We start from the raw sequence: 25,919 nt of genomic DNA on the forward strand, positions 1-25,919 counted from the left end.
CACCAGGGTTACGAGTACCTTCCACACCCTTTCTCACTTCAGATAAGAGGTGAATACAGCTAAATCCCAATGAATGTGATTAAAGAATCCTCTGAAGTAATTGAATTATTTGAATTCCCACTGCGTATTTCCATTGGGCTGGAACCAATGGCCACATTTAACATAATTATAACTTCAAAAAGTCCAAGTTCCAATGCATGGGACCATTTCTGGGGGATTCATTATTTATACTAGTTGGGATCTATGTAGTAATTGATATTAAGACCATTTTCCTACCTCTGAGTTTTAATGAAGATCAGCATTTGCAACTTGATGCCTTGTCTTTGAAAACTACTATATACAAAAACAACAAGCTATAGGAAAATCTAGCATGTCTGACTTCTAGAAACCTCAATATGCGTTCCATGTGACACTTCTCTCATGCTACAGTACAACGATAACTGATGCTTGTAATGATAATCTTAAGGTATCTCTTCATGGCATCTTCTGAATCATTAAGGAATCAATTATGTGTACAAGGTTTTTAATGTTGGACGCATTGTATCTCATTCTGTTTTTTGAAAATTTGCTAATCTATGTCCACAGTATTTGATTATCAGAATATCTTGTTCCCTGCCCATGCCACATAACAGTATCCCTGGTAAGACCATAAACACAGGTAACCCCCTCCTCACTCTTACCTCACTGACAAGTTTGTTCACACTCTGGGCACGTTTTAGGACCAAGTTGTCTTGGGCTGTAAGTGAGTGATAGTGAGCAGCTCCTTTCATCTTATTGAAATCCTGCCTGTATTTTATCTGAAAGAAACGATGAACAAAGGAGGTCTGAGATCGCCACTTTCCTGGGCTATGTCTGAAAGTGCCCCATAATTAGTTTATGGAAAAATGTTTCTTTACTAAATCTGACATAAACCTACAAAGTATGTGTTCAACTTTAGATGATCAATTAGCTACTTTACCCTTCTCTTTTCTCTTTGTGTATTTTCCATATATACATTCAATCAATCTATACCAACTGGTCATACAGGTGGAAGCAAAGTTTCCACCCCATGAGGAAAAAATCACCTTAGTATCAATGAGTGATATAACAGTGATTTGAATTTCACCTCTTCTCCCTTTACCAGAAGAAAAGTAGAGTAAGGGTAACATAGCCAATGATTACATAAGCAAGAAGGCTCAATGCTTGGAACTCCTCTTTATCTTTAATGAACAACAGACTTCAGTAAGATTTGACATCCTAGGGATTCTCTCAAAAGGAAGATATGGAAGATGGAAATAAAGATGATCTCACTCTCTCTGATTCCCTTTTGCATTTAGAGATTTATATTGAGTGAAAAGTTTCATTGGGTATTGGAGAAGATGTAGTTTAATTATAGCCCGTCTTTCAAGGACTGCCAGCTGGCTGAGACTCCATGAGGCAGACTCAGGTTACTGACTAGGCTCTACCAGTACAATCACATGCCCAGTACGTGTTTACCCAATCAGATATTCACCCACAGTGCTGAATTTCTAACACAGACTTCCATTTTATATTAAGCTATTTCTTGTCTTCATGCATGTTTCAACATCTGCATGAGCCCAAATTGGCCAGAAGCACAATTATCCTGTTTGTTTATACTACTGGAACAAGAAACTTCCAATAATCTCCAAAAAAACAAATAATCTCCAAATTGTCCCTGGATGCAAAACAGGAACTGAGGACTGGATATCTATGTTACTTCAGTTTCTTAGAACTGGAGACTGCTAGACCTGGAAGGGGCTTTGAGATCATCTAATCTATCCTTTTAAAATTTTTACAGGTGAGGAAACTGAGGTTCACCAAAGTCTAGTGATCTGACCAAGATTACAAAGGGAATTAGTGGAAAAACCAATATTAGAACCTGAGACTCCTGCAGTCCAGTCTAAGGCACCTTCCTCTTCCCTTTCTTTTTCAATACTGACATTACATAAGGTTCTTTAAGGATATTGGTGGAAAAGGCCAATTTCTTCATTAACTCTGTTGCCCTTCGGTCTCCTCCACTTTATACTTACATCACTTGCCAGTTCGTTGGCTTTCTTCGCATTTAGATAAGCAGGCGTGATCATAGCGGGAAAGCTACCTTTTCCCCTGGCCTCTTCATATTCTTCTGAATAGTCCTGCTGAGACATGTGGGAAGTTTAATTGTTAATGCTAACTTCACAGAATGAGTGGATGATGAAAGACCATTATCAAAACCCATACTAGAGCTGTACTTACAAAAAAAATCACTGAAAGAAAATATTCTTGAGATAATATTGGATAAATATTATTATCCAATTCAATGCAATCCAACGAGCTTTCTTTAAGTACTCATTAGGTGCCAGCCACTACGCTAGGCACTTGGGTATAAAGTAAAAATGAAACTGTTTCTGCCCTCAAGGAGCTTATATTCTGTTGGGGGGAAGGGGGAGGTGGCGTAAGCATTCAAAGTTTTATGTCTAGTTCCAATGCTAAATAATATATCTTCAATATTCTCAACGGTCCTCATTGTTATGTTCTCTTAGAGTCCTTTCTCAAAGCCTTATGTCTTCCCATAGATTCTGCATTATTATTGGGTTGTTATCTCCTTATGTCTTTCTAGATCTGAGTTATTACTGGGATGCCCTATCAGTCTCATCAATAACCTTATTCCAAGTGTGTTTACCATATATACTTGATCCTTAGTAGAGCCACACGAATGTATATATTGACATTTGGTCTCTACACGCATTGGTTTCTATCATTAATAACACAAGAATAACAATAGTGATAATCGTAATAATAACAGCTCACATTTATATAATACCTAATGATTACAAAGATTTTTCACATACATTAGTTCAATAATCCTCTGATAATGGTTATCATTATTGGTAGCTAACGATAGGGGGGTACACTCCAGAATAGGGGTTAACACTCCAGAATAGGGGTTAAAGAGTCATCCCACTATCCCTCAAGGGTAGCCCCTAGAATTCTGCAGGGAAGATGTAGCTGGTCTCCCTCTGTGAGAGACATCACTGCATGTGTATAAAGTATATTGTTACGTTGTTTTGTGCCCTTTCAGTCATGTCTCATTCTTCCTGACCCCATTTGGAGTTTTCTTCGCAGGGATATTAGAATGGTTTGCCATTTCCTTCTCCAGCTCATTTTACAGATAAGGAAATGGAGGTAAGCAAGGTTAAGTGACTTGCCCAGGGTCACACAGCTAGTGTCTGAGGCCAGATTTAAACTCAGAAAGATGTCTTCTTGATCCCAAGCCCAGTGTTCTATCCACTGAGCCACCTAGCTGCCCATATTGCTATGTACCATCTGCCGTATAGTTTGTGATAAAGATCAAATGAGTAAATGCTTCATGAACCTTAAAGTGTTATGTAAGTACTAGCTATCATTATTACTACTGTTAATAACATTATTCCCATTTAATGGATGAAGCAAGTGAGGCTGAGATGTTCAAGGGTATGGACATGGTGCAGTCAAGATTCACATGTAGGTATTTTGATTCCTCAGTACACCACACTACATTGCCTCCCAAAAGAAAGTCTGCATCATGCAGCTATATTCGAATTTTGGTATGTGTTTATGAAAAGGCAACTTCAAGTTGGCAGATGATTACCTGAAATGTAATCCAATGGATATTTCAGGCAGGGTATTTGACCCTACCCTTTCCCCTAGAGTTTTCTTTTATAGACATTCTGTCAATGCATGAATTATGTAAACCACATTGGCCATTTTAAAGAAGTGCTAATACCTCACTTGCTATGTGCCATATTTGGTCAAATTAAGACTTGCTCACCCTTTAGAGGAAGGAGTGAATAATGGGACATGTTAAGTGTTTGGGATATGTACAGCTTCTCTCTCTCCATGTGTCTTTTATCCTGGTTCTTTTTGTGAAGCAGTGGAACACAGAAAATCACACCATTGTCACACAGTACGCAAGATCACACTATCCTGAGGGCCCTCAACAGTTGTGTGTGGCTGACGATTGTCAATCAGGGCTTCCTCTGGTCTCATGTATGTTATAATGAGGCCTGGAGAAGACCATCTAAAAGGACTAAATTATCAGCATTGCTAGGAGACAAAAGCGGTATTTCATGTGTATATGTGTGTATATTTTTGTGTAGAGGAATTTTATCAGCAAACTATTGGTATGCAGTTTCCAACTTTTTAAATATCTAGGCAATCTATCTTGTTCACCTTCCCAAAATCCTAATTCTCATAGATTCATTTGTATTGAACCAATGCTTTTCTCCCGTCTCAATTCTTTGTATATGCATTCTTTTCAGATATAGTAAACAAACCAAAAAAATTTTCATGAAAAAGTGTGTGCGTGTGTGTATACACTGAGCCCCAGAGAGAAACAATTTGCCCAAGTGTATATAAGTGTGTAAGTATGTATATGTATATATGTTTAAATATTTCCATATATGTATGTATATGTTTTAATACATGTACATCTATATAGGTATATAGTGCATAAATTAGGTATATTTTATACCCATATGCATATATTTCTATGTATATATTTTAATATATGTATGTATATTTAGGTATATATTGCATAAATTAGGTATATTTTATATCCTATGATAGGTTAAGACCAGCCAAGATGTAGCTAAATCACTAGATTCAAATCTTCTTAAAATACATTTAACTAAAAGTTTTTTTTAAACCTACTTTGTAAAAAAAAATTATTTTAAATACATTTTTTTTCATTGAGTGAAAAACAAAGTGAGACTTCTATTAACTTATTCTTGAACTGCTGTTTTGGAATTCATCAAAACTACTTGGGTTTAAGAAAAACATAATTGAAACTGTTTTGTTTAAATGTTGAATTCAGCATTTTTTTCATTGAATCTCATCTACCAATTTTCAGATACCAGAATGCTTGCAAATAGTCCTTAACATATGTTATATACATATCCACACACTTTAATAGTATGAACAGACACTAAAAATGACCAAGAAGTCTTTATCAGTCAAAGAGGAATAATTTGTGGTTTTCCTTTTTTATGTCCTTTTTTATACCTATGCCAGGAAGATTGATAGCAAAATAACACAATATTGGCTAATTAAGAAACATCAATCCAATCTCTTTTTTGATAGCCCTAACTCTTCCTCCTCTTCCTAAATATTTTTCTCTCTCCTTAACTCTCTCACTCTAAAAATAAAAAATATAACCTCCCCAAAACAGTTATGTACTTTGCCAGAAGAGGAAAATATAGGGAGAAAAACCGGAGTTATCTTTTAAATGGCATCCCAATTGTTGCAATCACTGCACAGATTCAGTTCATGTACAGAGTGAGGCTGGGTAAAAGATCTGAATAATTCATCCTTTACACAGTGCTTTATGCAGTACTGCTCTCTGCCCAAGGAATGATCCCCAGTGCACCTGAATTATAGACTAAGTTTAAAGAAATGTAGTTTTATTACTGTCAAGTACATATTGCTAGGCTAGCTCGGTGTTGGTAATTAGCACTCCTTGTAACCTGCCTTAACGAAGATATAAGAATAATTTATAATTAACATGTTTGATATATTTGCAAATTTTATAAATGTTTTTAAAATAGCTTGTTCTCTTAGTTAAGTTAAACATATCATTTGTGGTTATAGTTTCATCAACTATTTATTGAGTAAACCTTTCTTTCAAAGAGTAGATCATCACCTATCCAAATGACTGAGCACCTCAAATTAGAATCCAGTTAATGAGTTCTTAAAGTATTGACAAACCAACTTCCAACAAGTAATCATGATTACATACCTGGCCAAATTGGTCTCCATATTCCTTTGCCCAAGGGCCTTCAGCTCCAGCAGCTGCATGGCTGGCTTTTCCCTTCATCTCCTTATGGTATTGCTGGTGATATCTAACCTGCACAAAGGTAACATGAACAAGCCAGACAAATTTAGTTGGCCATATACCAGTCTTAAAGCTTTAAAATGGGGGGCGATTAGGTGGTACAGTGAACAGAGCACTGGCCCTAGAATCAGGAGGACCTGAGTTCAAATCCAACCTCAGACACTTAACACATAATAGCTGTGTGACCTTGGGCAAGTGTCCTGCCCTTCCCCCTCCAAAAAGGAAAAAAAAAGGCTTTAAAATGAAATTGTCTCCTGATGATCCTTCTTGTTTCAAATTCAGGAAAATGTCATGGACACTGAAGAAGTCAGATTCCCAACATAGCCAAGTGCATCCATTCAACATTTAGAACACACTTAAGTGCTGACTCTGGGCAATAGTTTGTGTTAGATAATGGGGGTGTTACAAAGATAATTAATTTTCCCTACCCTTGTGGTAGTGTATGGGAAAATTCACCCTTATAATCCAATGGGAGAGAGAAGACATGTAAGATATATATATATGTATGTATGTATGTATATCCAGATCTGTGATCTTATTTATGAAGGAAACGCCTGGTATAGAAATTTCCTTCACAGTTTATGATGCTGCATCTCAAAGTCTTAAAAAAAAAACTGCCTTGGACATGAGAGGTTAAGTGACTTTTATCCAGAGTCATATAACTAATAAGTGTCAGAAACAGGTTATCAACCTAGGTGTTCTTGACTCCAAAGGTTAACTCTCTATCCACTGCACAATTCTGCCTCTCAGACGCTAAACAAAATATGGTAAATACGGCTTGATAACCATGTAATTAAGATGTTTTCTGGCTCTGGGTTCCATAGACTAGAAGTCAATTGGTTGCATTTTGTCTTAAAAAGAAGGCCACTTTTGTGGTTGTATATTGAATGACTAGCATGATGCCCGGTACACAGTAGGCACTTAATAAGTGTTTATTAATTAGTTAGTTTCTGAGCATGACAATGTCATGTTAATATAATTTTTTTTGTAGATTCCCTACTATCTTATGATAGAAGCCATACTTTAGTAGCCATCTGGGTGAGAAAGGGCAGTTATTCTTTCTACATTGTGACTCTCCTCATTGTAGTTTTGATATGTTGTGGGTCAGCATAAAAATTAAATGGGAATTTGGAGGGAGTTTTGCAGAAGCTGTAGATGACACATGAAGGCAAGTAGATGATACAGAACCTATGACCAAATACTTAACTCAAATTTTACACTAAGGTGCTGTAAACACCCCATAAAAGAAAAAGAAAAAAAAATTCAGACTTCTTCTCTGGTACAAACTGAGGGCCAAAAATTTTTACACTGATTTTCCAGATCACAGGGGCACTGTGCCCTTAAACCCCTCAAAGTGGAAGGGATAACTGTATACAATGATTTTTAAAAAAAGTCAATAGAGAAGAATTTCATTCTAAAAGCCAAAGAAAAAACTGTTCTTAGTAGCTACAAGTGAAGCATTAACAATACAAGCATTACTATTATAATTTATTAATGCTAAAAAAAGATAAAAATGACAATATGTCATATACCTATGGGTTCACAGACCCATGGTAATAATCCCAAACCAACAAGGCAAGAACCGCTGCCTCGGTCCTTAGAGTAAGCGTACTCCCTGGCTGTGATCCCCTGACATGAAAACATTCATTTTAATACTTACATCACTGGCTAACTCGTTGGCTCTTTTTGCAATCTGGTAAGCTGGAGTGATCATGGCAGGGAAGCTACCTTTTCCTCTCTGCTGCTCGTAATCTTCCATGTACTGCACCTAGTACAACAAACATTTACTGAGCACCTACTGTGGACATAGCACTAGGCTAGATACTAGGGTAACACCAAGTTCAGATAAAAGAAAAAGCAAGGGCCACTTGCTGTCACCACTTTTTCTACTAGGTATGGATTTGAAGAATATGGACCTCAGTCCCAGACCTGGATCTTGCAGTGACATTGGTGACAATGAGCATCCTTGTTTCACGTCTGATCTTACTGGGAAAGCCTCTAGCCTTATTCACAGCATAATACAACCATTTGGGTAATTGCACCATGGAGCAGAAAGGCTGTACAAAAGGGAAATTCTTTCTAGACATGGTGCTTTAATAACTTGTAGCATCAAAGAGAGTCTTTTTTTTTCTTTAAAGACAGTGAGATAGACTATGATGACAACAGTAACTATTAGGCTGACTAGACGGACTCCTTGGAAACTTGCTTAAATGCATAAATAAGAACAATTTATATTTAATGAGTCTGTTATGTTTGCAGATGTCATAGTAATAGTGTTGTTTAGTGGAAAACTATACAAAGACAATTATTTGACCCAGTGGATAGAGTACTGGGCCTGGAGTCCGGAAGACTCAAGTTCAAATCTGACCTCAGACAGTCACTAGCTGTGTGACCTGGGCAAGTCACTTCACCTCTGTTTGCCTTAATCCACTGGAGAAGGAAATGGCAAATCCAGCAACTTTGCCAAGATAACTCCCCAAAAAAGAGGTCAAGAGGGACACAACTGAACAACAAAAACAGTGGAAAATCTTTACCTTACAGTCAAAAGACTAATATCAAAGTCTTAACTCTAAAACTTACTAGTTTGTGAACCTAGGGAACCATTCAGAACCTTAGTTTTGTCATAGATATAGATATGTTTTTAATAAATTAGCATTTATTTTCTTTCCTCACCTTCCCCAAATCATTAAGAAAAATAGAAAAACAAAACCAAAGATGGGTGTGTATATATATATAATATGCATGTAGATTTATATGCATATATGTGTGTGAAATTTCATACGTAATATATTATCCATGATATGTATAATATATGTGTTGTATACATGGAATTATATCTTGTAACATATACTTTTTATTATATATGTAATGTATCTTTTATAAATGTGTATGTATTATGAATGTGTATATATACACATATATGTGAATATATGTGTGTGTGGAATAAAAATACTTACTCTGCTTATTCCAATGTGGTATTATAAGTGAAACATTTTGTAAACCTAAAAGTGTTACATGAGTGAGAACAGTCATGGGCCTCTCACGTTTTTCTAGAGTTCTATAGTTACAAAGCACATTCACACAGATCTCATTTCATCCTTACATAGAAAAGCGCCCACAGCTTCTCATCCTCATATATCATGTATAGAAGGAAATATAAGTATCACTACTTTTGTTTTACAGATGTGGACACTGATGTCGAGAGGGATTGTGACCAGCCCAAAGTCACAAAGCCAATCAATACCTGAGACTTGAACCCAGGTTCCCTCTCTCTCTTAGGCCAGAACTCTTTTTAATTGTATTATGTTATTCTAAATTCACTCTATCTGGAGTTTTGCCTATGAGAAATCCTATGATGAGGCCATTAAAAATGATGAAAGGGATGGTTTCGGAGAAGCCTGTGTAGACTTACATAAGCTTGTGCAAAGTGAAGCAAACATAACCAGGAGAACAATGTATCCAATGATAACATTGTGAAAACAAACAATTTTAAAGACTAAGGACTCTGATTGATGCAATGACCAACTATGATTCCAGTGACTAATAGCAAAGAAAGTAAAGAGACACACATTTTTGGACATGACTTCTCACTTATCTTTGTTACAAGAGTTTGTTTTTCTATTTTTCTTTCTCAATGACTTGGGAAATGTGAGGACAGAAAATAAATGCTTATTAATTGAAAATATAATTTGTTTTTAGAAAAAGAAAATATTCAGCAAAGTGAAGTGACAGATAAAATGTCTGACTGTGGAAAGAAATACGTTACTAGATTAAGAAAATTGCCACCAGGGGTGGCCAGGTGGCTCAGCGAGTAAGAGTACTGGCTCCAGTGTTGGGACGACCTGGAGATCGAATCCCGGGCTCGGACACTCAGCACCACACCCAGAAATAACTGGCCGTGTAACCTTGAGCAAGTTACTTAACTCCGATTGCTTAAAAAAAAAAAAAATTGCCACCAGTATCAAAGACAATTATCGAAGAACAGAATCACAGAATTACAATTAGAGGAGACGTTAGAGGTCTTTTCTCATTTTACAGATGGGGAAACTGAAGTACAAAGAGTTTTGTTGTTATTTTTTTTTTTTTTTGCTTTAAGTGACTTTCTCATGTCACGCGGTCCTATATTAAAGTCCTACTTTGATGATTTATCATGACATAGAAGGGATTCTGGGGTCTAAAAGGCAATGAAAAAAAGACCACAAGTTCTGGTGGGTATGACAGCTAAAAAAGTTATGTGTGAGGACCTGGTATGTGTACTATTGATAGACACTATGGATAAACTAGAGAAGGCCCATCACCAGTGGCTGGCCAACAGATGATGATTTTGTTAATCAAAATAATTCATGGAGTCCATCTACCAAAATGTAGAAGAATTGGGAGCTACATTGGTGGAGAGTCTGGGCATCCAAACTCTAAGATTTTCATAAGGATTGAAATAGATGTACCATACTAAGTTTCCTCCTACTTCCTTTCTCTTCCCCCTTCTAGGTGAGACATAGAATATAAACTGTAAATATGAATAAATGAGTCTCAGCCTCTAGTCCTTACATCACTTTGAAGTTGTCCACTAGCCTTGGCATGCAGGAGCTCCGGGGTATCTGCCACAGTGGTGAATCTGGAAACACGTTCATCATGCCCACGTTTATAATGCACCTGGTGGAAGAAGAAGACACAGAGCTTAAGTTGTGCCCATTCCTCAAACTTCTGATAGCAATTATTTCTCACATGCAACTGGTAGAAGAGGAACTAAATGGTTGGAACACCCCTAATGGTGCAGCCTTGAATGAAGTGGCTCTGACCAGTCCTCCAGGAGTCTGGCATGGTTATTTAAGCTAGTGGAAACTGCTGTGCCAATCTCTTAAGTCCTACTCAGCAAGAGTTCACCAGGTTTCATGCATTTGATAGGCTCATAGGTTTAGGAAAGACCACATCTTTTTCTAGACATGACACAGGGAAGCCACGCTTGTCCTCATTTTATGAATTTTATGGGTGAGGTATCTGGTATCGAGAAAATTAAGAGATTTGTTCAAAATTGGGTCTCCTACCTCTTAATTCATTACCCATGAAGCAGTACTGTTTCTACTAATTCATCCACCATTTTAGGATTATTTTAGTGGCATAAAGAAAAATTAATGCATGTTGAATGTGGCTGAGCTACTTTTTTAGACAGTCTAAAATGTGCGTGATTCTTAGGACTCTCTTAGAAATATATGAGTCACAGAGAATAATGGGGTATAATCTGCATCACTGGAGGGAATTGCCTATATTGGTGGGATCACATGTCCATTGAAGTACATTAAAAATAATGTGGGGGGGAGCAGGTAGGTGGCGCAATAAATAGAGTACTGGCCCTGGAGTCAGGAGGACCTGAGTTCAAATCCTGCCTCAGACACTTAACACAAAAACTAGCCATGTGACCTTGGGCAAGTCACTTAACCCCAATTGCCCCCCAAAAAGGAAAAAAAAGTAGAGAAACTTACCTGGCTAGCCAATTCATTGGCTTTCTTGGCTCGTTGGTAAGCAGGTGTGATCATAGCTGGAAAACTGCCCTTTCCTCTCTGCTCTTCATAGTCTTCTGCATACTTGGGTTGTACAGAAACAATGCCAAATGGCAGCTAATTAAAATGTGTAATAATATAGATTCCACATTTTTTTTTACCTCTGTGCCCTTGCTGACACTGTTTGCTATTCCTGGGATATCACCACCTTCCACTACCTCTACCCAACCATACCTTTTGACATCCTATATGTTACTCAAGTTCAAACTAAAATGTTATCTCAATGGGTAATTCCACTAACTGAAAATTATCATTCCTTCCTTAGATCTCACAGGAAGCACTTGGTTTCTATTGTGCTAGTGCATCTACCATATTCTATTTTGCATTATAGAATTATGGGATCACAGATTTAGAGCTGGAAGGAGCCCTAGAGGCCAGCTAAGCTAATTCCCTAATTTTTGAGATGAAGAACCAGAGGACAAGAGAGGTCAAAATCATACAGACAGCAAGTTACAGATCCAAGATTCCAATACTGATCTTCTTTTATTTTATTTTTTAAAGCAATAGGGGTTAAGTAACTTGCTCAAGGTTACATGGCCAGTTATTTCTAGGTGTGGTGCTGAGTATCTGAGCCCGGATTTGATCCAGGTCATCCCGACACTGGAGCCGATGCTCTTACTCGCTGAGCCACCTGGCCGCCCCTAAGCAATTGGGGTTAAGTAACGTGCTCAAGGTTACACAGCCAGGTGTTTCTGGGTGGGTGCTAAGTATCTGAGCCCGGGATTCGATCTCCAGGTCTTCTCAACACTGGAGCCGGTGCTCTTACTCACTGTGCTACCTGGCCGCCCCCAATCATGACCTTCTAACTCCAAATCCAATACTCTTTCTATTATGCCACACTTACTTGCCACTTGAGAATTTTCATAAAATAATATTTATGTACAGGTTATATCTCCCTCTTCCCCTCCTCATTAGATTACATAAACTCTCTGAGACCTGGGATCCTATCTGATTTAATCTTTGCCTTTCTCCTAGTGTCTTTTTCCCACAATAGTTTCTATAGTAAATACCTTTTGAATATATGGATGAAAGTACTCATGGATGGATACTATAAAGAAAAATTACTATGACAAGTAAAAGTGTCCTTATAAAGCATTGGGAAATGGAAAATGCTATCCAAAGGACAAGTAATAAGAAGGATGTAATAACTAGGAAATTCTATAGTCTTGATGAAACCTTTACCTATTGAATATTACTCCTTTTTAAAAATCAGTGTCAACTGTAAATCTGCTCTGACCTAAGTTATGGCCTCGGTCTCATTTAAACGTTTGTATGATGACTGATAGCAAAATAAGAGATCACTCATTTTCTGAAATAATAACATTTTCAAGGCAGAAAGTAAAAAGTTGTTGATGAGGTTCTCTCTAAACTAATTTGTATTGAAACTCTTTGTGCTGAGCATTGCAGAAGTTTTATTCCCCATGATGAGATCCATCTTCTGTGTATATGTATGTATATGCATGTGTATACAGGTATATATATACATACTATATACATGTGCATATATATGTGTGTATACATATACATCTATCACTGTAAGTAATGTCCAGTATGGAAAGCTGCTCTCTTCTCTTCTGTGGGAGCTTCTGCTGGATGAATAAGTGTTCATCTTTAACAAATTTTTCATTTTATGTCATTATTTAAATGGAAAATACAAATGGACAGAAAACTTCTTCAAAACTCATCACAAAGAGCTTTGATAAAAATGAGTTAGAGAGATTATGTGTGTGTGTATTCTTTCTGTAAACACTTGCCAAGGTTCCTAGTAGAAAGTAACAACCCAATAGAAAGTAATTTCTAACCTGCTTACCTGACTTAGAGATTTCTGTGCTTCAACCATTCTTACAATTTCAGGGTCTGGGAGAGTTCCAGGGGACCAAGAATTCCCCTCACCATATGTAGCCCAATAAGCTTTCTAAAAGGAAAAGAAGAATAGCTAGCATTTAAATGGTGCTTTAAAGCTTGCAAATTACTTCACAAATATTATCTCATTTTGCCTTCATAACAACCCCGGGAGGTAAGTGTTATTTTTATCCCCCATTTTACAGATAAAGGTTTTGGAGTGTGATTAAAGATACTTGGGTTCCAATTCCAATTATGCCACCAATTAGCTCTATGACCTGAAGCAAATCATTTAACCTTGCTCTGTATCTCCTTTTCCTCATCTTACAGATAAGGAAGTAGGATAAGGTGATCTCTATAATCACTGATGAGTTCAATTTTGGACATATTGTGTTTAACATGGTAGCGGACACCCAAATGAAGATGTATAAAAGCAAGTTGCCATAACAATAACAACAACTAACATCTGAAAATAAGCCCACATAAATCATCAACTTTTTTCTATATCACCAACAAAACTCTGCAGGAAGAGATAGTAAGAGATATCCCGTTTAAAATAATGGTAGACAATGTAAAATACCTGAGAGCTACCTACCAAGACAAACCCAGAAAATGCATAAACATAATCATAAGGCACTTTTTGTATAAAGTCAATTTTAAATAATTGGACAAATGTTCATTGTGGGTGGCAGAATCAATATAATAAAAAATGACAATTCTATCTAAATTAAGTTGCTTATTCAATGTCATTCCAATTAAAATAGAAAATAATTATTTTATTGAGTTAGAAAAAATAATAAAATTCACTTAGAAGAACTAAAGATCAAGAATATCAAAGGAATTAATCAAAAAATATATAGGAAGGATGTTTAGCAGTACCAGATCTTGCACTGTATTATAAGGTAGTAATGAGGTACTGGCTAAGAAATAGAAGGGTGGATCAGTGGAAGAAAGTAGACATATGATTCACAGTAGTAAATTATTATAATAACCTTGTTCTTGACAAATGTAAAGATTTAAACTTTTGGGATAAGAATTCACTATTTAGTTAAATAAAATTGTTGGGAAAACTGTAAAGCAATCTGGCAGAAATTAGGTATAGACCAAAATAAATCTGACACCATTTACAAAGATAAGGTCAAAATGAATACTTGACCTAGATGTAAATTGAGATATAGGAAAATTAGAAGAACATAGAACATATTATCTATCAGATTTGTGCAAAGGAGAAAAATTTATTAATAAACATGAGAGCATTATGAAATGTAAAATGAATAATTTTGATTACAATAAACTAAAAAAGGTTTGTACAAATAAAACCAATGTAGCCAAGATTAAGAGGAACACAGAAAATTGGAGGGAAATTTTATAGACACTTTCTCAAATAAAAGTCTCATATCTCAAATATATAGAGAACTTTGTCAAATTGTCAAATGATGTGAACATGCAGTTTTTCAATGAAGAAATCAAACTATATACAGTCATATAAAAATGATCTAGATCATTGTTTATTAGAGAATGCAAATTAAAACAACTTTGAGATATTTTCCTAGCCCCATCAGATTGGCTAAAATGATAGAAGGGGAAAATGACAAATGTTGGAGGGGATGTGCAAAAATTAGGATACTAATACACTGTTGATGGAACTGTGAATTGATCTAATCATTTTGAAGAGCAATCTGGAATTATGCCCAAAGAGTTATAAAACTATGTACACCCTTTGACCCATAAATACCACTATTAGGTTTCTTTCTCAAGGTGATCAGGTAAAAAGGAAAAAAAAAAACCTATATTTCAAAATATTTATAGCACCTCTCTTTGTGGTGCCAAAGAACTGGAAACTGAGGGGATGCCCATCAGTTGGGGAATGGCTAAACAAATTGGAGTAAATGATTGTGATGGAATATTACTGTGCTTTAATAAATTATGAGCAGTTTGACTTTAGAAAAACATGGAAAGAATTGCATGAAATACTGGAGTGAAATGAGGAGAACCAAGAGAACACTGTCTACACTAAGCAATATTGTTCAAATAGCTATGAATGACTAAGTTATTTTGAGCATTATAAATACTCAAATCAACTATTAAGGTCCTGTGAAGGACAGTGCTATCCACCTCCAGAAAATAACTGATAAATACAAGCATGCATAGTATGGTTTTGCGTACACACACACATACACACACACACACACATGCACGCGCGCGCGTGTGTGTGTGGGGAATGGTGGCCTTCTCTAGTGCGTGGTAGGGAGGGAGGGAGAGAGTTCAAAACTTAAAATGTAACAAAAAATTAATTTCATTCAATTTAAAATAATAATTAACATCTCTATTATCTTACCTCATTGGCCAGTTCTGGTAGCTTATGTGTGGCCGTATCAGCTTTGGATTTCATGTCCCAGTGAAAAACAGATTTAAATCGTTCTCCATCTTCTCCATATTTCATCTAATTGTTGTCAGAAAGGTTCCCAAAAGAAAAGAAAAAAGTCATTAGTTCAGAGCCAAAGTTGCAGAGTCATAGAGTGATAGTAAGACCATTCATTCAACAAACATTTATTAAGTATATATTATATTCAGTACATCATGCTACATTCTGGAGGAGACAAAAAGATGAAGAAGACATGGTCCCTGACCTCATGGATTTTCTAATCTCAAAAGAGTAAGAATGTAGATGAAATAATACAAGTTAAAGTAAAGTACAGGCCAGAGGCAAAAAGTACTATGTGATTTATAAGAGACAAATCACTTCCTACTGGAGGAATTTGGGAAGGTGTCAAAAAGTAAGTGATTGAGCTAGATTTCATTTAAACTATGATGACTTTTATTTTAGAGGAAATATTTCAAGAATCCATAATGTCACTGGCTGAGTTGCCTCATCACAGATACAGACCACAGTCCTTCTGTGCCTTTGGGGACAACTTTCATGAGTCGTTATCTTCTTGAAAAACTCAGCACTTAATGGCTAGCTTTCTGGTGATGCATCTCTTCAGACCTAGCTAGGCCAGTCCATGGGCAGCAGACTACATGGTTCATCTGTAGGCACCTGGTACCTAAAAGCTTTCTTGTTTAAAAAGGCTTCAAGTAGGACCTGACAAAACTTGTGTTCCAGATCCTTTGAGAACCTAGGGACACTTCCAAACAATAATAAGAAAGAGGACTTTAGTGGAAGTGAAAAAGAATCCCAAATTATAAATGGGAACTTTCATATTCATCCAGTCAACACTGCTTGAGCACCCACTATGTACAGAGCCCTAAGTGAAGTTATCATCTAAAAATAGTCTCATCCAACCAAATTTACTCTAGTTTGGTATTAGGATTACTTCTGATACCATTAGGATACCATTTAATGTGATGCTTTAAGAAACTCTGATATTTTTTCAGGACCTAAAAGTACAGAAAGATACTAACAAGCAATCTCTATTTGAAAACACATGACTACTAAGTGAGACTAAAGCATTAAAAACATTTGAACAAAGTAAGTTCTAGTCCTTTACAAAGCAAATTTTTTTTTTACCGTTCATTTCCACAATATCTATCAGTAGATACATACCAGTAGAATTCACCTGTCTGCCCCCTAAAAACTTCTCAGGAGTATACAGTGAATTGGTACTAAAGGCATTTAAGGCAAGGAAAAATGTCCTAAATGCTATATTTAAAGCAATTTCATTAAGGTCCATCTCAGATCAGAAAGGAGAACCAGATTTAAATATTCTCCTTAAAAAATGTGTCTATTATACCATTGATCAGAGAATGTTAAACAAGTTGTGGATGGATATGGTGAATTTAGGGTAAATATGGGAACTGATGCAAAGTAAAGAATGTAGAACCAGGGAAACAATATGCAAAATTTCTGCAATAGTGTAAATGGGGAAAAAAACACAACTAGAAAACAATTAAAACTGAATTCTATGAAATATAATGACCATGCATAGCCCCAGTGAAGAGAAATGAGAAGTCACTGCCTCCACTTCTTTGCAGAGGTGTGAGATTATAGGGGAAGAACACAACATACAATGTCAAACTTTTTCAATATGTTGGTTAGTTTTGCTTAATTGTTGTTTTTCTTTTTTAGTCTTTGTTATAAGGAATGTCTTTCTGTGAGGGGAGAGGGAGTACACGGAGAAATATAGATAATGTAAAGACTAAAATATACCAATAAAATTGTTTTTAAATGTATATATGTGCCTACTAACTAGATTTAAGGAGAAAATTCCATCCTGTAAAATTTTTTTAAAGAAAGAAAGTGAGGGAATTCTACTGAATGACCTCTAAGGTCTCTACCACCTCTAACATTCTATGACTTTAAATACCATTACAAGAAAAATATAAACCTGGCTCGAATCATTTCTCATCTTCCCAAAATTGCTGAAACTCTGTTGTATCAACAACTTCCTCAAAATCGCTCAAAGGTATAAAAAACTTAAGCCATCTTTTATCCCAAAGTGCAGAAAAAATCTAAATATACAGATACTCTAAGGGGACTGAGTTGTTGAATAGCATTTGTTTTTCTCTTGGTAAAGGAAGGAAAAGTGATCTCAGCAGCCAATTGTTCAGTTTACACCCACCTCTCTTGAGGTTCTCAGATTGCAGCCTGCGAGTAGAAATAGAACCTGTAGTAATTTCTGTCTCATTCCAGTACAGTCTGTCATACACCATTAAAAGAAAGTGAAGCCATTACTACCTTAAAGGATAGCAAATAATGCATGATTTTTTGGAGATCATGATGGAGAACTGAATTGTCTGTGTCAGTGAGGAAGAAAAAAATATACTATCAAGCTTATTTTTTCCTCCCCTGGGAAATGTAAAAGGTAAAAAATAGTAAGATGACTTTAAAAATACATCTCTCATATTAAAAATTGTATACATTGTAAAATGCTATAGCTGTCTTTGTTACATAGTATGTTTGTGTTTTTTGATGGTTAAGTTCATAATAAAAAGAAAATTTTAAATTTAAAAAAAGATGTTAAAATGCACAAAGATGAAATTTTAAAATATTAATGGTAAAAATGGCACATTGACTATAAAGATGATCTTCAACTTGTAAAAAAATTGTAAAGCACTATATGCCATGGAGATAGATTGATTTTTTTTTCAACTAGATATTTGGGTATCCTATCACTAATCCAATTCTATTTTATGTAACTATCCTTAAACATCAACAGCGAAATCTACAGATGTACCAGGGCTATTTTTCTTCTTGAGTTTTTGTGTACTATGTTCTACAATGTCAAAATCCCCAATTGAGAAATAAATGACACACAACAATTCATAAAACTATTTTGAAGCACTCTATAATAGGGTGCTATGCTATTCTATATGGACAGACCAGGAGCTGAGCTCAGTAGACTTTCTGTAATGTCTTGTTCATAAGGAGAGTAGTGGAATTCAGGTTAATCAGTCTATAATCCAGGGCAATATTTGGAAGGAATCCAAAGCAATTTTCCACTTTTAAATCATTTACCTATTTGGGGACTAGGAGAAGGAACAGCTAAATACCATCAAATAATTAGTTAAAAGGCAACTAGGTGGCTCAGTGGATAGAATAGTGGGCCTGGAGTTATGATACACCTAAATTCAAATCTGCCCTCAGTCCTTACTACCTGTGTGACCTCGGGCAAATCACTTAACCTCTGTTTCCCTTCCTTCACTGGAAAAGAAAATGGTAAACCACTCCAGTATCTTTGCCAAGAAAACGCCATGGACAATATGGTCCACAGGGTCATGAAGAGTTAGAAACAACTGAACAATTAGAAATTTAGAGAAATGTGAAATAAGTTTTATTCTTTAGCTGTAATAATAATTATAATAATAATACCTCATATTTACATAGTGCCTTAAGGTTTCCAAAATATTTTACATACATTATCTCAGTTGCTCATCACAACAGTCTCATGAGGGAGACTTTTTTTTACTTACCCTAGACTTTTCATTCTAATGCCTTCCCTCTCTTAATGGTTCCCTATCTATATTGTATGCAGCTCACTTTGTATATATTTGTTTGCATGTTGTCTCCCTCATTAGACTGTAAACTCCTTGAGGGCAGGGACTGTCTTTTGTCTCTTTTTTTATCCTTAGCACTTAGCACAGTGCCTGGCACATAGTAGGCATTTAATAAATGTTTATTGACTGATTGACCCCACTTGACAAATACATAAACTGAGGGTCAAAGATATTAAATGACTCTCCCAGGATCATACAACTAGTACATACTTGAATTGTAGACACTTTCTATAGAGAAGTATAAAATGCTGGAACTCTGAAGGCTCTTGGGCAGGGGTGGAGAACCTGAGGTCTGGAGACCACAAGTGGTCTTCTAGATCCTTGGGTGTGGCCTTTTGACTGAGTCCAGATCTTACAGAACAAATTCTTTTATTAAGGGAATTTATTCTATAAGTTTGGATTCAGTCAGAGGGCTACACTTAAAGACCTAGAGGGCCACATGTGGCCTTGAGGTCTCAGGTTCCCCAACCCAGCCTTGGGTATCACCTAGTTTAGTATTCTCATAAGAGATGAGGAAACTAAGGCCTAAAAAGGTATAATAAATCAGTTTTGCAGAGCTCATTAATGAGGGAACTTGGATTAGAATGCAGAGATGCCAATTCTGAGACTAGTATTTCCACTCCACTCTGTAGCACTGTCAATAACATTTTTTAAAAGGTTTTTTAGGGGTGGCCAGGTGGTGCAGTGAATAAGAGAGCCAGCCCCAGAGTCAGGAGACCTGGGATCAGTTCCAGCCTCAGATACCCAGTACCCACACAAAAATAACTGGCCGTGTAACCTTGAGCAAGTTACTGAACCCCAACTGCTTTAAAAAAAAAAAGGTTTTTTAAAAACTCACTCAAGTGTAGGCCCAGCATACAAGCATGTCACCCTGCAGCACAAAATATGTACTTAGTAGATATTTGTTGATTGATTGAAGGATAATTATTAAGAAAAATCAACCTTATATCCTATAGCCATAGGGTGGGTATAGAAGGTCTCAAACATTTCTACCCTGAGCTCTTTATATAGAGTTGCACCTTCAATGTAGCTAATAGTTTTCAGGTTGGGGAATTACAGATTTAAAATTACCTGAATGATTTCCCAAAGTGAGGACACACACATACACACACACACACACACACATACACACACACACACACACACACACACACACACACCAAATTTCATTGATGAGAAGAAAAGTCAAACTATACATCCTTTGTTCAATTCAACAAACTTCCATTTAACAATTCCATTTAAGCACTATAGTATGTTCACTACACTGAATTAAATGAATTATCAGATTAGCTAGAAGAATATGAAACTAGCTAAACCAATTATGCTGTACAGAAGCCTAAATAATATTTATTCTTTATCACTCAATAGGTAAGCACACTGAATATTTGCCATGAAGTTGGGAGGAAAGAGAAGTACCAACAGATAGAAAGCTCAATACTTGTTCAAGAAATACATAAGTGTATTAGAGTGGAGAAAAGGTCTGAGATCCAGTCTAGGTAAAGAATCCCAAAAGCAAAGTAAATTGAAATACAGATTTAACGATTTCCGAAGAATCAAGTTACTTACCTCACTACCTGCTTCTGATTGTTTTTTCAAATTTATATTTAATGGGCTCTGATACACACTAGTGAATGTGTTGTTCTTAGGGTTATGTCTATAAAATGCAAAAGAAATATGACAGGAAGTTAGAAAAATGTTAATCTCTCAGCAAATTACCTTGGCCCAACACTACTGATCATGAAGAATCTAAATGTACAGTTCCAGTTTGAGGCAGTAAATGTAATATCTTAAAGTTAAATTAATTATAATTTAGGCTTTTTAGAATTTTATTATAGATTTATAGATATATTTTTTTTATTATAGAATTTTAGAAACTATGAACTGGAAGGGACAAAAGGAATAATTTCAAATACTCCACCCCCCCTCCATTTTACAGATGAGGAAACTGAAGCCTAAAGAGAAATGACAAACAGGAAATGAACACGGCAGGGTTCCAACCAAGGTCTATCAAATCCAAGTCCAGAGTTCATTGTATAACACCAAGTTCTCATGTGTCCTATTTTTTTTAAAACCTCTATCTAACAGGGAATGGTCATTACAAAATGAAAGTTTTCTGGAAAAAAAGTATTTTTCAAAATTTTTTTCCAAAACTCTAGCCCTCATATCTTATGGTCATTATGTGAGTTTGCCCATTTCTGCAGCTCAGACTTAGTCACATTTATAATTAGAAGGGACTTAGGATGTCTGTCATCTGGTCCAACCCTCTCATTTGAGATGAGGAAACCAACTTCTAGGGACATTAAGTAACATGGCCACGGTCACACAAGTTTGAAGTTGCAGAGCTAAGGGAAAATGCTGCCCTTTATCTGGTTAATCTGACTTTTTCCAAAATATTTAAACTTGAGACCTCAGCTTCTTATTTATTTATTTTTTAGTTTTCAGCATTTACTCTTACAAGATTTTGAGTTCCAAAATTTTTTCTCCCACTTCCCCAAGACAGCAACCAATCTGATAGAGGTTATATATGTACAATCATATCAAACATTTTTCAACATTAGAACTTGGGACCTCTTTTAGTGCATGAAACTATACATCCTGAGATGTGTTGCAGGTTATATTTAGGAGAATACTTTTTGAAAGCCTATGCTTTTCTTTAGAATTGGCATCATTTATTTGAGTGGTTTCTTAGTGATTCTCAAAAATATATATATATATATATTTATTCAAAAGGGGGGGGTGAGCTGAGAGGAGAAAGCCACAAACACACTTACGCATGACAATAAGGCTTCTTCTGGTGACTCACAAAATTATTGACAGTTAGCATCATCTTGCAGATCTCACAGTGAAAACAAGCTTTGTGCCATGTCTAGAAACCACACAGAAAAGAGAAAGGGAGATTCCATAATTTCCAAATACTCAGATATGACTCAGAGTAAAACTCAGTTATTAAGCTTCAGTCACCCTAGGGTTTGGGCAAGAGAAAGGGTTAAAAAATAAAGCTTCCATATATTAAGTTAAAAGACTAGCATCTTTTCTTTCAAGATGATATAGACAGTCATATTTCTGCCCTAGAAACAGACCCAAGCCAAAAAAAAAAGGGGGGGAGGGAATCCATCCTCTTCAAAAGTTACCATTTCAAAATGCACAGGAGTTTTTACTCAGGTGAAAAAAATAAAAATAAATGTTTTCCTCAAAGACCAAAGAAATATCAACTGACCTGATCTATACAGTTGATCTTCTCAGCAGGATAAACCCCATACCCACACCGAGAACAAGCCTGCACATTCATCTTAGTGTCAGAAGAATGAGGGAAAAGAAAAGTAACCGACAAGAAATCCAAGGATAACTCGTCAAGCTGTCCAACTCCACAGTGTACCCAGGCCCCTTGCTGAATCTCCTTGTCGTCCTTCGTGGTCACCAGCCTGTGTTAACCTTCTCTATCAAACCACCTCCTTTGCTTTCTTGACTTTCTGGTTTGAAATCAGCAGCTGAATGGCTTATAAAGCTGCCACTTACTCAGAGGGTCTATTTTGGCACTTCTGTCAACACACATGCTGGGGGAAGGGAGAGTAAAGGCATTTCTAGCTGACATGGTTCTCTAAATAGAAAAGTGAACTCATGGACGGCATCATGCCTGTCTGGATTACCAAATCCTGGAAGGTGACCATTCTGCATTCACTCTTGGTTGTTTAATGCTAGCTGTGATCATTAGCTAAGAAAAGAGCTTTTAAAGAGATAACACTGTATCTTCATAAGACCATCAAGGAAGAAAAGTTACTCTTATGTCTTTTCCAGACCAGGTACTTCCAATATAGTAAATAACCCCCAAGGGCAAAAATATAAAGCTAAAAGGATAAATGAATGCTGGCTTTATCACTGAATATTTTTGCCCTATAATTGAGGTCAGAGTAAGGCTAAAGTTGTGGAGAGTAATACACTTGACATCGTGGGTTTGAATCCTACTTCTGATAACTGTCTTCATAGAACAGTCACTTCCCCTTCTGAGCTTTGGGATCATCTGTAAAATAGGGATGATGATACTCTACAATCTTTCTCACAGGGTTGTTTTCAGGCTCAAATGAGATAATACATATAAAGTACTTTGTCAATCTTAACATACCATATAAACACCAGGTATCATAACTATTTCAATGTCTTTAATTCACCCTCTTTCAGGTATCATGAACACCAGGGTAATTGTTATGTTTAGAATATAAGTTTCTTAAAGGCAGAGACTGGTTTGAGTTTGTTGCTGAGTTTTTTTATTTATTTGTTTTCTCTTTGGAATCTTAAGGCTTATCACAGTACCTCAAATATAATGACCCTCTTATAAATGCTTATTGAGCTAAATTGAAATAAACATGGTCTTTTAAAATTTTGTTTTTAAACTACCATTAATTCTATTTTTAAAACCCCTCATAAAATTGAGACATGGTCTAAATAGATTTATTGCCATCATTAGAATAAAAACACATTTAGATAGCAATTTCCTTTTTAAAAATATTGATATCTTTTGCTTTTTCCATCACTTTTCCTTCATCTTCTCCCTGAAAGCTGTCCTTTAGAGAAAATAAAAAAGGATCTTAAAAATAATTTATCAAAACTTAAAAAAAAGGTCAACTCGAGTCAACATTAAATGCAGTGTTTCACATCTATAGTCTCCTTTCTCTATAAAGAAGGGAAGGAGGTGCATTCTTACAACTCTTCTTTAGAGATTAATTTGTTCATTTAATTTTTCAGTATTCAGTTTTATTTTTGTTGTTATTTTCTTTCTATTTAAATTGTTAGAGTCATTATATAAATTGTTTTCTTGGTTCTGCTTACTTCACTTTCCATTAATTTATGTTCATCTTTTTTTTTAACAGCACAGAATGTTCAATAACATTTGTGTACCATATTTTGTTTTGTCATTCCAAAACTGGTGGGCTTTTACTTTGTTCCCAGTTCCTTGATATTATAAATAGTGCTGCTATAAATATTTGGGGATCTATAAGATCTTACTTTGTATCACTGACTTACTTGGGATCTCTAGGTGAAAAGCTATGGGTATTTTAATCAATTTCTTAGCATAATTCCAAATTGCTTTGCAGAATGGTTGGACCAGTTTCCAACTCCAGCATGCCAATTTTCTCATTAGTGTACCTACTATTTTTCCATACTCTCTCCCTCAACATTGACTATTTCCATATTTTGTCATCTCACATTTGGGTGTGAGGTGAAGAACCTCAAAATTGTTTCACATTTCTCTCAAATATACCCCTGATTTTGAACAGTCTTTAATATGATTGTTAATAACTTGCAGTTTTCTTTTGAGAACTATTTGTTCATATCCTTTGATGGGCTTTTGCTATTGCATATTTGAGTCAGTTTCCAACATATCTTCAATCAGAACCTTATCAGAAATACTTGACACAAAGATTTTTTCTTTGCTTATCAACCACTTCCTTTATTAATTTGGTTGCATTGATTTTGTTCCTGCAAAAGTTTTTCATTTTCATGTAATTGAAATTTAACTTGTTAAGATTACCCTTATCTGGTTAGAATTCTCTCCCTAGTTATAGCAACAAAAGGTACATGACCTAGTTCTTTTTTAATTTTTTATGGTGTGAGTTTAAATATTTAAGCATGAATCCATTTTGAGCTTATATCATATAAGATGTTGGTTTAAAACTAATTTATGTCAAAATGCTTTCAGTTTTCCAATAATTCCTATCAAACAGGAAGTTCACCAAGTAATTTATATTCTTCATTTGATTGAATTCTGGCTCACTGAGTTCAATTCCTTCTAATTCTTCCTTATCTAGTTAGTTCTACTGATCTATTTTTCTATTTTTAAAAAATAAAATAGGTTTGATATTTACTGTTTAATAGTATAGTCTGAGGTATGGAAATGCTATTTCCCTTTTTTTATTATTTCCTTTGAGATTATAGATTCTTTGTTCCTACAAATTATTATTTGTCTACCCATAATTTGTATTTCACATACTTGGTTCCCCTCCACCACCATCACCACCAAGTCTTCTCTTTTCAAGGTAACCATCCCATTTATTCAAATATTTTTATATACCAAGATTTATATATTCTTTATTATTTTAGTCACCTTTGCTTATATACACTTTGTCAATGACCCCTTTAAACTAGAGTAGCCCAAACTAAAAATAACACTTTAGATGCAATCTAGCCATTTTTTAAGCAACCATATCATACTGTTAGGTCAAACTGAACTTCCATTCAACCAAAACCCCTATACCTTTGGCAGATTTTCCCCATCTTGTATTTGTATTGATGCTTTGGACTTAAATATTGAATTTATAAACTTTATCTTCATTAGTTTAGCTCTCTCTTTTAAGCCTATCAGAATCATTTTTAATCTTAATTCTGCCTTTTAAAGCATTAGCAGTCTATTTCAAGTTTTCATTAACTATACATTTGACAAGCATGCCTTCCACATCTTCATCCATATCTTTAACAAAAAATATCGAATAAGACAGAATCAAGCATTATAGACAAGTAGTATGGCAACTGGAACAATCCTTGCTAACTGGCATGGAGCCATTGATAAACAGTTTGGATCCAGACATTCAGCCAGCTATGAAAATGTCTTACTGTATTAATACCCAATATATTTCCCATCACACCATATACTAAAAGTGACCTTTAACCTCTAGGAC

The 25,919-nt window shown here is 35.6% G+C and overlaps 1 protein-coding gene across 2 annotated transcripts in view; it reads right to left on the reverse strand.

The window, feature by feature from the left end:
* Positions 1 to 22,773, reverse strand: part of NRAP (nebulin related anchoring protein) — an 84,274-nt gene extending 61,501 nt beyond the window's left edge. The window contains exons 1-11 of one of the 2 annotated variants that reach the window (XM_069099010.1): positions 22,466 to 22,773; positions 22,020 to 22,114; positions 20,815 to 20,902; positions 15,590 to 15,694; positions 13,220 to 13,324; positions 11,332 to 11,433; positions 10,400 to 10,504; positions 7,512 to 7,619; positions 5,756 to 5,863; positions 2,031 to 2,135; positions 681 to 797 (exon numbers count right to left, since the gene is read on the reverse strand). In XM_069099010.1, coding sequence (XP_068955111.1) covers positions 681 to 797; positions 2,031 to 2,135; positions 5,756 to 5,863; positions 7,512 to 7,619; positions 10,400 to 10,504; positions 11,332 to 11,433; positions 13,220 to 13,324; positions 15,590 to 15,694; positions 20,815 to 20,902; positions 22,020 to 22,114; positions 22,466 to 22,537 — 1,110 coding nt within the window. In that variant the 5' untranslated portion in view covers positions 22,538 to 22,773. Of the gene's footprint in view, positions 1 to 680; positions 798 to 2,030; positions 2,139 to 5,755; positions 5,864 to 7,511; positions 7,620 to 10,399; positions 10,505 to 11,331; positions 11,434 to 13,219; positions 13,325 to 15,589; positions 15,695 to 20,814; positions 20,903 to 22,019; positions 22,115 to 22,465 lie in introns of both variants that reach the window. The other variant, XM_069099009.1, reaches the window with a different exon arrangement.
* Positions 22,774 to 25,919: the final 3,146 nt, after the last annotated feature.

The sequence above is a fragment of the Petaurus breviceps genome, unplaced genomic scaffold (assembly GCF_028583685.1).
Source record: "Petaurus breviceps papuanus isolate PSGF00001 unplaced genomic scaffold, PetGlider_PUasm1.0 37, whole genome shotgun sequence".
NCBI lineage: Eukaryota > Metazoa > Chordata > Mammalia > Diprotodontia > Petauridae > Petaurus > Petaurus breviceps.